At 36.5% G+C, this 17,283-nt stretch overlaps 1 protein-coding gene across 4 annotated transcripts in view; it reads right to left on the bottom strand.

Moving 5' to 3' along the window:
- Positions 1-1,099: 1,099 nt before the first annotated feature.
- The window catches only part of RPS6KA6 (ribosomal protein S6 kinase A6), a 164,544-nt gene continuing 148,360 nt past the window's right edge, over positions 1,100-17,283 (bottom strand). For 3 of the 4 annotated variants that reach the window (XM_089904323.1, XM_022580820.2, XM_022580819.2), the window contains 2 exons: positions 2,537-2,677; positions 1,100-1,264 (listed from right to left, as the gene is read on the bottom strand). In XM_089904323.1, coding sequence (XP_089760449.1) covers positions 1,139-1,264; positions 2,537-2,677 — 267 coding nt within the window. In that variant the 3' untranslated portion in view covers positions 1,100-1,138. Of the gene's footprint in view, positions 1,265-2,536; positions 2,678-6,464; positions 6,480-17,283 lie in introns of all 4 variants that reach the window. The other variant, XM_089904322.1, reaches the window with a different exon arrangement.

Below are 17,283 nucleotides of genomic sequence, written 5' to 3'. Positions count from 1 at the left end.
TCAAATTTTATGCATATCATTAACATTACTTCCTATTTAAAAAGACTTTATCTTCTTGAAGTAAACTATTATGTAGCATTATCTAAAGTTTACTGAAGTGCATTATAACTATATGATGTGTGCTAAGCTCACAAGTCCAAGATAGTAAAGTTTCAACTATATGACCATAGGATTAAAGATATATTAATATGCTACACTGTAATTCAAAGCACATGGAAGTCCAATAAACAACAGTGTAGTTCATTATAAAGGGACAGATGATAATTAAATCCAATTGGTTAACTTGAAAGTCAGCTTACATAACACCAAGGTAGTGCCAACACCATGTACTTTATTTTCAAAGGCTTAACTATGACCTATTCAGTAGATTACAACACCAATATAAAGCCTTTGGCTAAAATTTTCTTCACTTGTACTACAATTCCATTAGATGTAAAATTTACAGAAGCCTTATGAAAACCTTTATTTCTAGATGAGGCTCTTTATGGATAATACACAGGTCTGTCGGCACACATTATCTGTGATTTAATTCTCCTGTAAAATTTAGCATCAACCATATTAGGAGTTAACATATTAGCATAAATGATTTTTTAATCTGGCACCAAACGACTATGTTTACATTTTAGTAACTACAGAGTCAAATGAACGGAGTCCTTTGGTTACACACAATAAGCTTCTACAATACATTTTTTGTTTGTTTTTCTTAAAAAAAAAAAGAAGCCTATCCTTTCAGGATCTAATGTTAAAAAATACTGACATTGCTTGGCATTATACTATTATACTTCCATCTTAATTGTTGGTAATGATTCCCCAAACCATTATTTTACACAACCAGAAAAACTATTAAAGTAAATTTATTTGAAAGGAACTTTAGAAGTTAATGTGCAGAGAAGTTGGTAGGACCTTGTAGATACCAATTTTATACTTAAATATACACTTGGACACTACTGAAAAACAATGTGGTATGAATATTGTGGACCTGTATATGTTTTTAATCTCACTCCCCCTTAAAAAAAGGAAGCTTAAACAGAATATTCAAGTAATGTAGTAGAAAACAATGCCTTTGATATAAGATTAGACAAAAAGCCACACATTTAAATTTTTATTCATCCAGTTAGGCTGAGGAACACTAAAAATCTTACAGGCCAGTTGATGTTCGCTTTTTCATGCTCCGTCGTTGAGCTAAGCTTGAAGCAGCAACAGGCTCTAGGACTGGTTGAAAGGTCTTGTGAGTCAGGGCAGAATATGTGGCGACCACTGCTCCCTAAAATAATGAAAAATATCACAAAATGAATAACAATCTCTGGAAGTAAGAAAACTTCCACATTATATCATGAGAAATTTAACTAGAATACAACTTCTTCCCCCCAGGAAAATAATTGAGAATCCTTAATCTGTGCATTGATGCTCCCTTGATTAATTAACACTTGATTACTTGTATATTTTTTGCTTCAATAACTATGCTTCTTACAAATTTTTAAAACACTAAAATGTATTATTTTTATCAGTCTTTCAAAACTCTTTGAATTTGCTTTTAAATATCTTTTTAGTCTTATTTTTAATAAGAATTGTATACATTTAAGGTATATAACATGTTATTTTGATATCTATAGTAAAATTATTACTACAGTCAAGCTAGTCAACACATTTTCTCTTCACACAGTTATCACTTTTTGTGTGATGAGAGCACCTGAAATCTTAGAAAATTTCCAGTACTCAATATAGTATTATTAACTATAGTCATCAGGCTTCACATTAGATCTCTAGACTTATTCATCCTACATAACTGTAACTTTGTATACCTTAACCAATATCTCCCCATTTCCACCACCTCTGTGCCCCTGGTAACCACTGTTCTACTCTCTGTTTCTACATATATGACTTTTTTAGATTCCACATATAAGAGAGATCATGTACTATTTTTCTTTCTGTGTCTACATTATTTCACTTAGCAATAATGTCTTATGGGTTCATCTATGTTGTGGCAAATGGCAAGATCTCCTTTTAAAAAGCTGAATAATATTCTATTATATATAATATATTCCATACACATACACACACACACATCACAATTTCTTTACCCTCAGAGATTATCTGCACTCCCATGTTCATTCCAGCAATATCACAATGGCCAAGATATGGAAACATCTTAGTGTCCATCAAGAGATAAATGGATAAAACACTAAACTTTAAAATCTAGGTTCAATGCCTATAAATATGGAAACCAATGGTTATTAATTTAGGAACCACTAGCCATCTTTTGTTTCCATACAAAACTTGAATTTAGTCTGCTCCTAGCCCCAGTGTCTCTTAAGAGCAAGTCAAATACAATCAAGAAAATTTTATTTATCATCAGTAAGGCAGTAGCTAAAGAAGTTTGTTACTTAAAAAAGCAAACCAAAACAAAAAATCTATAAATATACCTTTAAAAAGTAAAGATACTTTAAAGTAATTATATGTGTCATCAGTGGATGGCATGCAATGGCATTATTAGTATCAAGCATTTAGAAAGTGCTTAAAAGTATGTTTGTTTTACCTTAACAACATGTGATGTATCATTTCTACTTGGCTGATCATTTGGCAACTGATCTCTGTGGGTTATCCATGAGTGTTTTAATACTTGTTCTGTAGTGTACCGCTGCTGTGGGTCCATATGCAGCATATGGGAAAGCAAATCCTAAATTAAAATGAAAAAAATATATATATACATACATGAAACTACATATCATTAAAGGTTTTAGTAAAATATATCATTTCACATTTTCTCAAAGTATGAGAGGATTAATAGCTTTGCAATCTGTTTTAGTTGACCTATCATTAGGGTAAACAAAACCCATATACTGCATAGTTAACTGTCAAAAGAGAATCTTAAAACAGATTTTTCAAAATACAGCATATCCTTATTTACCATTCTAAAATCAGGGGATACCAATTCTGTGTAACTTGAATGTGGTTAGTGAGGGAGGAGAAAAATGTAAAGTAGCAGGAACTATGGTGGAATATGCTAAATGGTCAGGAGGAGAAAGGAACTATAGATCTTTGCTGGTAATCTGGGCCCCAAAGTATAAGTGTATCTGTATACAGATACAACATCATAGAAGGGGAGTCCCATGTTGTTAATATGCTCAGTAACTGGTGGTTTACTGTATAAAATACTAAAGAAAGCAAAACATAAATCCAAGGTTAGCAGCTGATTTCTAGCAATGTAGTGGTCAGAATATCATATATTTTTCATCAGAGTAAATGTAAATATGCTTATTTTCTCTATGTTGTAATAAAAACTTATAAATGTAATATAACCTCATAGTAAAACACAATTTTAAATCTATTAAATGATGTAACAATTTAAAATAAACTCTCTACCAAGCATCTTTTATAGAAAGGAGAATTAAACTCTCCTTAACAAGCATCTTCTAATATAGAAACAAAAGCATTTGTGAACTTTTTATCACTAGCAGAGGTAGTGAGAAACCAAAGACTACACTGTAATGTCAGAATTTGAAGAATAATGTAATTGGTTGAAACTATGTAGAGGAGTAGAACAACCAATCAAAAAAATCTATTGGAAAAAGAACATATGTGCAGAAATAAATGAAAAAATAATATTAAAAAGAACATAACAGTGAATTACATCAATAAAACAGACATAAATGATAATCATAAAAATGATTAAAGTTCCCAGAACTTCTGTGCCTCTGGCCAAGATGATGTAAAACCAGGAACTGGATTCACTCAACTGGTTGAAACCCAGCCCCTCCAAAAAAACATACCCATAAAATATAGGAAGCAACAGTTTTCAAGAGATCAGATATTAGGCAATGAAGGAAAGTAACCCCTAAAAGATGGGAAACAAATCAAGTAAGCCCTATGATTGCTCTAGCTTAGAACCTTGAAAGAGTTTTCAGGATGCTGAGTAGGTAAGGAAAACTCAGGCAGAGCCTGGCAGATTCCCTGTGGTGATGAAGCAGAACTGAGAGTCAGGGAAGATCAGGGCAGAAAAAGCAAGAAAGATTAATGAAGAGGTAAGAGGAGCAGAGAGAGAACCCTGTAGGGGGTCTCTTTCAAGTGTCTTCACCACAAACCCATATGTGGTGAAAAAAATAACAAAGGTCATGGGAAGAACTGTATGAAAGGATTAGAGGGAAATGGGAGTTCATGCAGGGTGAAGAATATTGCCTGTTCCCACCAGTCAGACTGGAAAATCTCATATTCATTGAGTATTTGGTAGAGAACTTGAAAGAAACCTGCCTGAGTAGTGAGTATCCCTAGATTAAACACTACTCTGGTCCTGCCTAAAAATATCTTAAAATGAAGGCACAAAAGTATCAATTGTTTTCCCTAATTTAACTCAGAAAGTAGCTCAAGAATGGGAATACAAAAGCATCCAGCACTCACCAAGGTAAAATTCACTATGTCAAGCTTCTTATCCAAAATTACAAGGCATACAAAAGAGAAGGAAAATACAATGCAAAATGAAAAGAAAAAAATCAATCAATCAAAATTGACCCACAACTGAAACATATGTTCAAAAGTTAAGTAGAGAGACATAAAAAGAAACAAATAAAACAGCGATGAAAACTAAAATGTGAGACAAAAAAATAAAAAGAACCAAATAGGATTAATGGCAAATTTAAGATGGCAGGTAAAAAGACTGGTGAAGACACAGCAATAAACACTATAAAAAAGAAAAAAAAAGTGCAAAACAAGCAAGCAAAAGAGCAGAGCATCAATGAGCTATGGGACAACTTCAACTGACAAAGCACACAACTACAATTAGAGTCCCAGAAAGTAAGAGGGAAGAAAACAATATTTGAAGAAATAATGTCTCTAAAATTTCCAGATTTTATGGAAACTATGAACCCACATATCAAAGAAGGTCAGTGAACCCCAAGTAAAAGAAATAAAGAAAATTACACCAAGGGACATCAAACCAAATTGCTCAAAACCCAAGACAGAGAAAACTTTAAAAGTAACTGAGAAATGAAAAAGACATGTTACATATGATGAAACAAAGATAAAAATAAAAGCCCCATAGGCACATACATTAAGCTGCCCTGGGACAACCCCACCCACCAGTGGTGAGGTACCAGCCCTAGGTCCCCCCAGACCCTGCAGACAGTCACCTAGGCCCCTGGTCCCACCTACTATCAAGGCAGCACCAGCCTTGGGACCACTGGGGATGAACAGCCACTCATGCCAGGACCCAGCCCTGCCCAACAGTGGGCTGGCAGCCACCACGACACAGGGCCTGGCAACCAACTGGGCTGGGAGCCAGCCCTGTCTGCCAGCACACCCAGAGTAGTGGCCCCACCACAACAGAAGAACCCACGCAGCACACACATGGGGCACCCCTAGGACATATAGCTCTGGTGACCAGAGTGGAGTATGCTGATTGGCCCCATAGGATATCTCCTACATAATGCCACTTCTCCAAGATCAGGAAACATGACTGACCTACTTAATAAATAGAAATAAACACAGAGAACTGGGTAAAATGAGGAGACAGAGGAATATGTTCCAAACAAAGGAACAAGACAGAATCTCAGAAGAACTAAACAAACTGGAAGAGAGCAACCTACCCAATAAAGACTTCAAGGTAATGATCATAAAACTGCTCAATGAACTTGGGAGAATAATGGATGAACACAGTGAGAAGTCTAACAAAGAGTTACAAAGTATAAAGAACCATAAAACAGAGCTGAAGAATACAATAGTTGAAATTAAAAAAAAAAAAAATAACACTAAGAAGGAATCAAGAGTACATGACATGATACAGAGAAACAGATCAGTGAACTGAAAGACAGAATAATGTAAATCACCCAAGCTGAACAGAAAAAGGGAACAAAAGAATTTAAGAAATGAGGATAGCTTTTAAAAGATTTCTGGAAAAAATACCAAGAGTACAAATATTCACATTATAAGGGTCCCAAAGGAGAAGAGAGAAAGGGACACAATTTATCTGAAGAAATATTAACTGGAAACTTCCCCTACCTGTGAAAGGAAATGGACATCCAGGTCCAGGAAGCAACTGAGTCCAAAACAAGCTGAACAAAAAGAGATCCACACCAAGGCACACTATAACTAAAACGGCAAAAATTATAGATAGGGAATCTTAAAAACGGCAAGAGAAAAGCAACTAGTTACATACAAAGGGATTCCCATAAGACTTTCAGTTGACTTTTCAGCAGAACCTGCAAGCCAGAAGGGAGTGCCAAAGTGATGTATTCAAAGTGATGAAAGGACAAAACATACAACAAAGACTACTCTACCCAGCAAGGCTATCTTCAGATTTGAAGGAGAGAGAATGTTTTACAGAGAAGCAAGCACTAAAAGAGTTAGGTATCACTAAACCAATGGCTCTCCAAGAAATGCTACAGGGACTTCTATAAGTAGCAAAGACAAGACCAAAACTAGAAATATAAAAATTACAAAAGACAAAATCTCACTGGTAAAGGCAAAGGCACAGTAAAGGTCAACCACTTATAAAACTACTAGGAAGGTTAAAAGACAAGAGTGGTAAAATCACCTATATATACACATAAAGTAGTTAAGAAATACACATAAAAAACATGGAAAATATGATGTTAAAAACATTAAACATAAGAGGGGTATAAAAATGCAGGGTTTTTAGATGAGTTCAAACTTAAGAGATCATCAACTGAAAATAATCATATATATTGTGAAATACGAACATCATGGTAACCACAAAGCAAAAACCTGTAACAGACATACACACACACACACACACACACACACATGAGAGAGGGAGAAAGGAATCCAAACATAACACTAGTGATAATCATCAAATCACAAGGGAAGAGAGCAAAAGATGAAGAAAGATAAAAAAGACAAAAACAACCAGAAAAAAATTAACAAAATGGCAATAAGTATTGATACATACCTATTGATAATTATTTAAAATGTAAATAAATTAAATGTTCCAATCAAAATACATAGAAAGTGGCTGAATGACTAAAAAAAACAAGACCATCTATATGATACCTATAAGAGACTCACTTCAGATGTAAACACACACAAAAACTGAATGTGACATGATAAAAAAGGTATTCCATCCAAATGGAAATGAAAAGAAAGCTGGGGTAGCAATACTTATATTAGATGAATAGACTTTGAAACAAAGACTGTAACAAGAGACAAAGAAGGACATTACATAATGATGAAGGGGTCAATCCAGCAAGATGTATATCAATTGTAAATATATATGAAACCAAAGTTGGAATACCTAAATACATAATGCAAATACTGACATTAAAGGACAAATTGACAGTAACACAATAATAGTAGTCAATGTCAATATCACACTTACATCAATGGAGAGATCATCCAGACAGAAAATCAATAAGGAAAAACTGGTCTTAAATGACACATTAGACTAGATGGAAATAATACAAATATACAGAACTTTTTTATCCAAAAACAACAAAACACACATTTTTTTCAAGGGCACATGGAACATGCTCCAAAGACAGTTCACATGCTGGGTTGCAAAACAAGCCTCAATAAATTTAAGAAGACTGAAATCATATAAAGCATATTTTCCAACAATGGTATGAGACTAGAAATCAAGTACAAGAACAACAATAAAACACTTAAAAAAAAAACCCCACACATGTGGAGTCTAAACAACATGCACTAAACAACCAATGGATCACTGTAGAAATCAAAGAGGAAATCAAAAAATAATTAGAGACAAATGAAAGCAAAAACACAATGATCTACAATCTATGGGCCACAGCAAAAGCAGTTATTAGAGGGAAGTGGATAGTGATCCACACCTATATCAGGAAGCAAGAAAAATGCCAAACAATCTAAACTTACACTTAAAGGAACTAGAAAAAGAAGAAAGAAACAAAATTCAAAGTTAGTAGAAAGAAAGAAATAATAAAGATCAGAGCAGAAACAAATGAAATAGAGATTAAAAACCTCTAGCCAGACTCATCAAGAAAAAAAGAGAAAGAGCCCAAATCAATAAAATCAGAAGGGAAAGAGGATAAATAACTAATAGCACAGAAATAAAAAGGATCATAAGAGATTACTACAAACAGTTATACTCCAAAAAATGGACAATCTAGAAAAAAATGGATAAATTCCTAGAAACATACAATCTTCCAAGACTGAACCAGGAAGAACTAGAAAATGTGGACAGACCAATTACCAGTAATAAAACTGAATCAGTAATAAAAACAATTCCCAACAAACAAAAGTCCAGGACAAATGGCTTCACTGATGAATTCTAAAAACATTTAAATAAGAGTTAACACACATCCTTCTCAAAGAATTCCTAGAAAATTAAACAAAAAAAGAATACTTTTGAACTCATTTTATAAGGCAAGCATAGCCCTGATACCAAAACCAAAGATACCACCAAAAAAAGGAAAATTACAAGCTAATATCACTGATGAACATAGATAAAAAACCCTCAATAAAATATTAGCAAACTAAATTGAACAACCTATTAAGCGGAACACAAAATGATAAAGTAGGATTTATCCCAGGGATGTAAAGGATGCTTCAGTATCTGCAAATCAATCAATGTGATACACCACATTAACAAATTGAAGAAGAAAAATCATATGATTATCTCAATAGATGCTGCAAATGCATTTGAAAAAAATTAAACATCATTTATGATAAAAACTCTAAACAAAGTTGGTATAGAGGTAATATATCTCAACATAATAAAGGCCATATATGACAAAACCCACAGCTAACATCATAGTCAATGATGAAATCTAAAAGTTTTTCCTCTAAAATCAGGAACAAGATAAAGACATCCACTCTCACCACTTGTATTTAACATAGTACTAGAAGTCCTCACCAAAGGAATCAGACAAGGAAAAGAAATAAAATCAATAAGGAACACAGTCCTTAAGTGACACATTACACCAGATGGACTTAACTGATATCTATAGAGTGTTCCATCCAAAAGGATCAGAATACACATTCTTTTCAAGTGCACACTGAACAGTCTCCAGGATAGATCACATGCTAGGCAACAAAGCAAGCCTTGGTAAATTTAAGAAAATTGAAATCATATCTAGCATCTTTTCTAACCATGATGCTATGAGATTAGAAATCAACTACAAGAAAGAAACTGCAAAAAGAACCACAAGCACATGTAGGCTAAACAATATGCTCCTAATCAACCAATGGATCACTGAAGAAATCAAAGAAGAAATAAAAAAAAAACCTAGAGACAAGTGAAAATGAAAGCATGAAGATCCAAAAGATATGGGATGTAGCAAAAGCAGTTCTAAGATGGAAGTTTATAGCAATACAAGCTTACCTCAGGAAACAAGACAAATCTCAAATAAGGAAGCTAACCTTACACCTAAAGGAACTGGAGAGAGAAGAACAAACAAAACCCAAAGGTAGTAGAAGGAAACACAAAGATCTGAGCAGAAATAAATTAAATAGACACTAAGAAAACAATAGAAAAGATTAATGAAACTAAAAGCTGGTTCTTTGAAAAGATAAACAAAATTGATAAACCTTTAGCTGGACTCATCAAGAAAACAAGGGAAAGGGCCCAAATTAAGAAAATTAAAAATGAAAAAGGAGAAGTTTCAACGAACACCACAGAAATACAAAGGATCATGAGAGATTACTACAAGCAACTGTATGCCAATAAAATGGACAACCTAGAAGAAATGGACAAACTCTCAGAAAGGTACAATCTCCCAAGACTTAATCAGGAAGAAATAGAAAATACGAATAGACCAATTACATGTAGTGAAATTGAATCTGTGATTTAAAGCTCTAAACAAAATACCTATGACATTATTCAAAGAACTAGAACAAATAATCCTAAAATTTATATGGAACCATAAAAGACCCAGAATTGCCAAAGCAATCCTGAGGAAAAATAACAAAGCAGGAGGCATAACCAACCTTCCCAGATTTCAGACAATACTATGAAGCTACAGTAATCAAAACAGCGTAGTTCTGGCACAAAAGGAGACAGATCAATGGAACAGAGCAGAGAGCCCAGAAATAAACCCACACACCTATGTGCAATTAATCGTTGACAAAAGAGGCAAGAATATACAATGGGGAAAAGACAGTCTCTACAGCAAGTGATGCTGGGAAAGCTGGACAGTCACATGTAAATCAATGAAGCTAGAACACACTCTCTCACAACATACACAAAAATAAACTCAAAATGGCTTAAAGACTTAAATATAACACAAGATACTATAAAACTCCTAGAAGAGAGTGTAACAGGGAAGAGCCAATCCTGACTCCATGTTGGATCTGTTTCTTTACTTTAACCTTTGCTTCCTGTTACTTTTGTTCACTGACAGGATACTGTCTATACATAATGGCCTGCCTTGGGGAACCCTGCCCCTCTGCGTGAATGTTAAACCAAAGTGCCTTTGTTCAGGGAAACATCCTGATCCTGTCTACCTGTGAATGGCTGCAAGAAAGAAGAAATTAACACATCTCCTCCCCAAGGCTGGCCATTCCAGGAGATATTTGCTAGACATAGCCTTTTTATTTTACTTCCTCACCTCCTCCCTCTTTCTCTTCTATAAAACAAATGGGCATCCAGACCCCGATAAGATGGTTTTTTGGAGACATTAACCTGCCATCTTCTCGGTCTGCCAGCTTCCCAAAAAAAGTCATATTCCGTGCCTCAACACCTCATCTCCCAATTTATTGACCAGTCATGCGGCAAGCAGAGCGAGCATGGATTCGGTAACAAGAACACAGGCAAAACATTCTCTGACATACATTCTACTAATGTTTTCTTAGGTCAGTCTCACACAGCAACAGAAAAAAAAGCAAAAATAAATAGGACCTAATCAAACATATAAGCTTTGGCACAGTAAAGGAAACCATAAACAAAACGAAAAGACAACCTACGGACTAGAATAAAATATTTGCAAATCATGTAACCAACAAGGGTTTAATTTCCAAAATATACAAATAGCTCCTACAATTCAATAACAAAAAAACACAAATAACTCAAATGAAAAATGGGCAGAACACCTAAATAGACGCTTCTCCAAAGAAGACATACAGATGGCCAAAAGGCACATGAAAAGATGCTCATTATCACTAATTATTAGAGAAATGCAAATCAACATTACAATGAGGTATCATCTCAAACCAGGCAAAATGGCCATCATTAAAATGTCTACAAATAATAAATGCTAGAGAGGGTGTGGAGAAAAGGGAACCCTCTTACGCTGTTGGTGGGAATGCAAATTGGTGCAGCCATAATGGAAAACAGTACAGAGGTTCTCAAAAAACTAAAAATAAAGGTGCCAAATGATCCAGCAATCCTACTCATGGGCATATACCCAGGCAATACTATAATTCAAAAAGATACATTCACCTCTATGTTGATAGCAGCACTATGTACAATAGCCAAGACATGGAAGCAACCATTGCTAAGTGTCCATCAACAGATGAATGGATAAAGAAGTTCTGGTACATACATAGAACGGAATATTACTCAGCCATAAAAAAATAATGAAATAATGCCATTTGCAAGAACATGGATGGACCTGGAGATTATCATGTTAAGTGAAGTAAGTCATAAAGAGAAAGACAAATACCATATGATATCACTTTTATGTGGAATCTAAAATACAATACAAAAGAACATATCTACGAAACAAAAACTGACTAACAAATATAGAGAAGAGACTTGTGGTTGCCAGGTGGGGAGGGTGGGGGAAGGAAGGATTGGGAATTCTGGATTAGCAGATACAAACTATTATATGTAGGAGGGATAAACAACACGGTCCTACTGTATAGCACAGGGAGCCATATTCAATATCCTGTGATAAACCATAATGGGGGACTTCTGGGAAGATGGCAGAAGATTAAGACACGGAGATCACCTTCCTTCCCACAGATACACAAGAAATACATCTACACGTGGAACAACTCCTACAGAACACCTACTGAACACTGGCAGAAGACCTCAGACCTCCCAAAAGGCAAGAAACTACCCATGTACCTGGGTAGGGAAAAAGAAAAAAGAATAAACAGAGACAAAAGAATGGGGACGGACCCGCACCAGTGGGAGGGAGCTGTGAAGGAGGGAAGGTTTCCACACACTAGGAGCCCCTTCGTGGGCAGAGACTGCGGGAGGTGGAGGGGGGGAGCTTCGGGGATGCGGAGGAGATCGTAGGCACAGGGGTGTGGAGGGCAAAGCGGGGAGATTCCCGCACAGAAGATCAGGGCCGACTGGCACTCACCAGCCCGAGAGGCTTGTCTGCTCCCCCGCCGGGATGGACGGGGCTGGGAGCTGAGGCTCGGGCTTCGGTTGGAGCACAGGGAGAGGACTGGGGTTGGTGGCGTGAACACAGCCTGCAGGGGGTTAGTGCACTACGGCTGGACGGGAGGGAGTATGGGGAAAAGTCTGGACCTGCCAAAGAGGCAAGAAACTTTTTCTTCCCTCTTTGATTCCTTGAGCGCGAGGAGATGGGATTAAGAACGCTGCTTAAAGGAGCTCCAGAGACGGGTGTGACCCGCGGCTAATAGCGTGGACCCTAGAGACAGGCATGAGACACTAAGGCTGCTGCTGCTGCCACCAAGAAGCCTGTGTGTGAGCACAGGTCACTATCCACATCCCCCTTCCAGGGAGCCTGTGCAGCCCGCCACTGCCAGGGTCCCGTGATATAGGCACAACTCCCCAGGGAGAATGCACGGTGCGCCTCAGGCTGGTGCAACGTCATGGTGGCCTCTGCCACCGCAGGCTCGCCCCGCATTCCGTGCCCCTCCCTACCCCTGGCCTGAGTGAGCCAGAACCCCCGAATCAGCTGCTCCTTTAACCCCATCCTATCTGAGCGAAGAACAGACGCCGTCCAGCGACCTACACACAGAGGCGGGGCCAAATCCAAAGCTGAGCCCCTGGGAGCTGTGAGAACAAAGAAGAGAAAGGGAAATCTCTCCCAGCAGCCTCAGAAACAGTGGATTAAAGCTCCACAATCAATTTGATGTACCCTGTATCTGTGGAAAACATGAATAGACAAAGAGTCATCCCAAATTAAGGAGGTGGACTTTGACAGCAAGATTTATGATGTTTTTCCCTTTTTCACTTTTTGCGTGTATGTCTATACTTCTGTGTGTGATTTTGTCTGTATAGCTTTGCTTCCACCATTTGTCCGAGGTTTCTATCCATTCGTATTTTTTTAAAAAAATTTTCTTAATAATTAGTTTTTATTTTAATAACTTTATTTTATTTTACTTTATCTTTGTTCCTTCTTTCCTTCCTTCCCTCCTTTAGACAACGAATGATCCCAAATTGAGGAGGTGGACTTTGAGAGCATGATTTATGATTCTTTCCCCTTTTCCTTTTTTTGTGAGTGTTTATTTGTATGGTTCTGTGTGAGATTTTCTCCATATAGCTTTGCTTCCATTTGTCCCAGGGTTCTATGCGCCTGTTTTTTTGTTTTCTTTTTCTCTTAATAAATATTTTCTTTATTTTAATAACTTTATTATATTTTATCTTACTTTACTTTATTTTACTTTATCTTCTTTCTTTCTTTTCTCCTTCCTTCGCTCCTTCCTTCCACCCTCCCTCCCTCCCTCCATTCTTTCTTTTTCTATCTTTCTTTCTTTCTGCTTCTACTAATTCTTCTTTCTACTTTTTCTCCCTTTTCTTCTGAGCCGTGTGGAAGAAAGGCTCTTGGTGCTGCAGGCAGGAGTTAGTGCTGTGCCTCTGAGGTGGGAGAGCCAACTTCAGGACACTGGTCCACAAGAGACGTCCCAGCTCCACATAATATCAAACAGTGAAAATCTCCCAGAGATCTCCATCTCAACACCAGCACCCAGCTTCACTCAACGACCAGCAAGCAACAGTGCTGGACATGCTATGCCAAACTACTAGCAAGAGAGGAACACAACCCCACCCATTAGCAGAGAGGCTGCCCAAAATCATAATAAGTCCACAGGCACCCCAAAACACACAACCAGACGTGGACCTGCCCACCAGAAAGATAAGATCCAGCCTCAACCACCAGAGCACAGGCACTAGTCCCCTCCACCAGGGGGACTACAGAACCCACTGGACCAACATTGGCCACTGGGGACAGACATCAAATACAACGGGAACTACGAACCTGCAGCCTGCAAAAAGGAGACCACAAACACAGTAACATAAGCAAAATGAGAAGACAGAAAAACACACAGCAGATGAAGGAGCAAGATAAAAACCCACCAGACCTAACAAATGAAGAGGAAATAGGGAGTCTACCAAAAAGAATTCAGAAAAATGATAGTAAGGATGATCCAACATCTTGGAAATAGAATAGACAAAATGCAGGAAACATTAAACAAGGATCTAGAATAAATAAAGATGAAACAAACAATGATAAACAACAAAATAAATGAAATGAAAAATTCTCTAGATGGATTCAATAGCAGAATAACTGAGGCAGAAGAACGGATAAGTGACCTGGAAGATAGAATAGTGGAAATAACTACTGCAGAGCAGAATAAAGAAAAAAGAATGAAAAGAACTGAGGACAGTCTCAGAGACTTCTGGGAAAACATTAAATGCACCAACATTCGAATTGTAGGGGTTCCAGAAGAAGAAGAGAAAACGAAAGCAACTGAGAAAATATTTGAAGAGATTATAGTTGAAAACTTCCCTAATATGGGAAAGGAAATAGTTAATCAAGTCCAGGAAGCACAGAGAGTCCCATACAGGATAAATCCAAGGAGAAATACGCCAAGACACATATTAACCAAACTGTCAAAAATTAAATACAAAGAAAACATATTAAAAGCAGCAAGGGAAAAACAACAAATAACGCACAAGGGAATCCCCATAAGGTTAACAGTTGAACTTTCAGCAGAAACTCTTCAAGCCAGAAGACACTGGCAAGACATATTTAACGTGATGAAGGAGAAAAATCTGCAACAAAGATTCCTCTACCCAGCAAGGATCTCATTCAGATTTGATGGAGAAATTAAAAGCTTTACAGACAAGCAAAAGCTGAGAGAGTTCAGCACCACCAAACCAGCTCAACAACAACTGCTAAAGGAACTTCTCTAGGCAAGAAACACAAGAGAAGGAAAAGACCTACAATAACTAATCCAAAACAATTAAGAAAATGGGAATAGGAACATACATATCGATAATCACCTTAAATGTAAAGGGACTAAATGCTCCCACCAAAAGACACAGATTGGTGGAGTGGACACAAAAACAAGATCCATATATTTGCTATCTACAAGAGACCCACTTCAGACCTAGAGACACATACAGATGGAAAGTAAGGGGATGGAAAAAGATATTTCATGCAAATAGAAACCAAAAGAAAGCTGGAGTAGCAATTCTCATATTAGACAAAATAGACTTTAAAATAAAGACTTTTAGAAGAGACAAAGAAGGACACTACATAATGATCAAGGGATTGATCCAAGAAGAAGATATAACAATTGTAAATATTTATGCACCCAACATAGGAGCACCTCAATATATAAGGCAAATACTAACAGCCATAAAAGGGGAAATCGACAGTAACACATTCATACTAGGGGACTTTAACACCCCAATTTTACCAATGAACAGATCATCCAAAATGAAAATAAATAAGGAAACACAAGATTTAAATTACACATTAAACAAGATGGACTTAATTGATATTTATAGGACATTCCATTCAAAAACTACAGAATACACATTTTTCTCTAGTGCTCATGGAACATTCTCCAGGATAGATCATATCTTGGGTCACAAATCAAGCCTTGGTAAATTTAAGAAAATTGAAAATGTATCAAGTACCTTTTCCAACCACAACGCTATTAGACTAGATATCAATTACAGGAAAAGATCTGTAAGAAATACAAACACATGGAGGTTAAACAATACACTACTTAATAACGAAGTGATCACTGAAGAAATAAAACAGTAAATAAAAAAATACCTAGAAACAAATGACAATGGAGACACGACGCCCCAAAATCTATGGAACGCAGCAAAAGCAGTTCTAAGAGGGGAGTTTATAGCAATACAATCCTACCTTAAGAAACAGGAAACATCTCGAATAAACAACCTAACCTTGCACCTAAAGCAATTAGAGAAAGAAGAGTAAAAAAAAAAAATCCAAAGTTAGCAGAATGAAAGAAATCATAAAAATCACATCAGAAATAAATGAAAAAGAAATGAAGGAAATGATAGCAAAAATGAATAAAACTAAAAGCTGGTTCTTTGAGAAGATAAAATTGATAAACCATTAGTGAGACTCATCAAGAAAAAAAGGGAGAAAACTCAAATCAATAGAATTAGAAATGAAAAAAGAGAAGTAACAACTGACACTTCAGAAATACAAAAGACCATGAGAGATTACTACAAGCAAATCTATGTCAATAAAATGGACAACCTGGAAGAAATGGATAAATTCCTAGAAAGGCACAACCTGACAAGACTGAAGCAAGAAGAAATAGAATATATGAAAAGACCAATCACAAGCACTGAAATTGAAACTGTGATTAAAAATCTTCCAACAAAAGCCCAGGACCAGATGGCTTCACAGGCGAATTCTATCAATCATTTAGAGAAGAGCTAAAACCTATGCTTCTCAAACTCTTCCAAAATATAGCAGAGGGAGGAACACTCCCAAACTCATTCTACAAGGCCATCATCACCCTGATACCAAAACCAGACAAGGATGTCAGAAAGAGAAAACTACAGGCTAATATCACTGATGAACATCGATGCAAAAACCTTCAACAAAATACTAGCAAACAGAATCCAAAAGCACATTAAACGGATCATACACCATGATCAAGTGGGGTTTATTCCAGGAATGCAAGGATTCTTCAATATACGCAAATCAATGAACATGATACACCATATTAACAAATTGAAGGAGAAAAAACATATGATCATCTCAATAGATGCAGAGAAAGCTTTCAACAAAATTCAACAACGATTTATGATAAAAACCCTGCAGAAAGTAGGCATAGAGGGAACTTTCCTCAACATAATAAAGGGCATATATGACAAACCCACAGCCAACATCATCCTCAATGCTGAAAAACTGAAAGCATTTCCACTAAGATCAGAAACAAGACAAGGTTGCCCACTCTCACCACTCTTATTCAACATAGTTTTGGAAGTTTTAGCCACAGCAATCAGAGAAGAAAGGAAATAAAAGGAATCCAAATCGGAAAAGAAGAAGTAAAGCTGTCACTGTTTGCAGATGACATGATACTATACATAGAGAATCCTAAAGATGCTACCAGAAAACTACTAGAGATAATCAATGAATTTGGTAAAGTAGCAGGATACAAAAT

This window comes from Delphinapterus leucas, chromosome X (genome assembly GCF_059928025.1).
Source record: "Delphinapterus leucas isolate spDelLeu-1000000601 "Yukka" chromosome X, BTC_Dleu_Yukka2, whole genome shotgun sequence".
NCBI classification, from domain to species: domain Eukaryota; kingdom Metazoa; phylum Chordata; class Mammalia; order Artiodactyla; family Monodontidae; genus Delphinapterus; species Delphinapterus leucas.
Note: the sequence above shows the minus strand (reverse complement) of the source record. Positions and strands in the feature narration are given on the sequence as shown.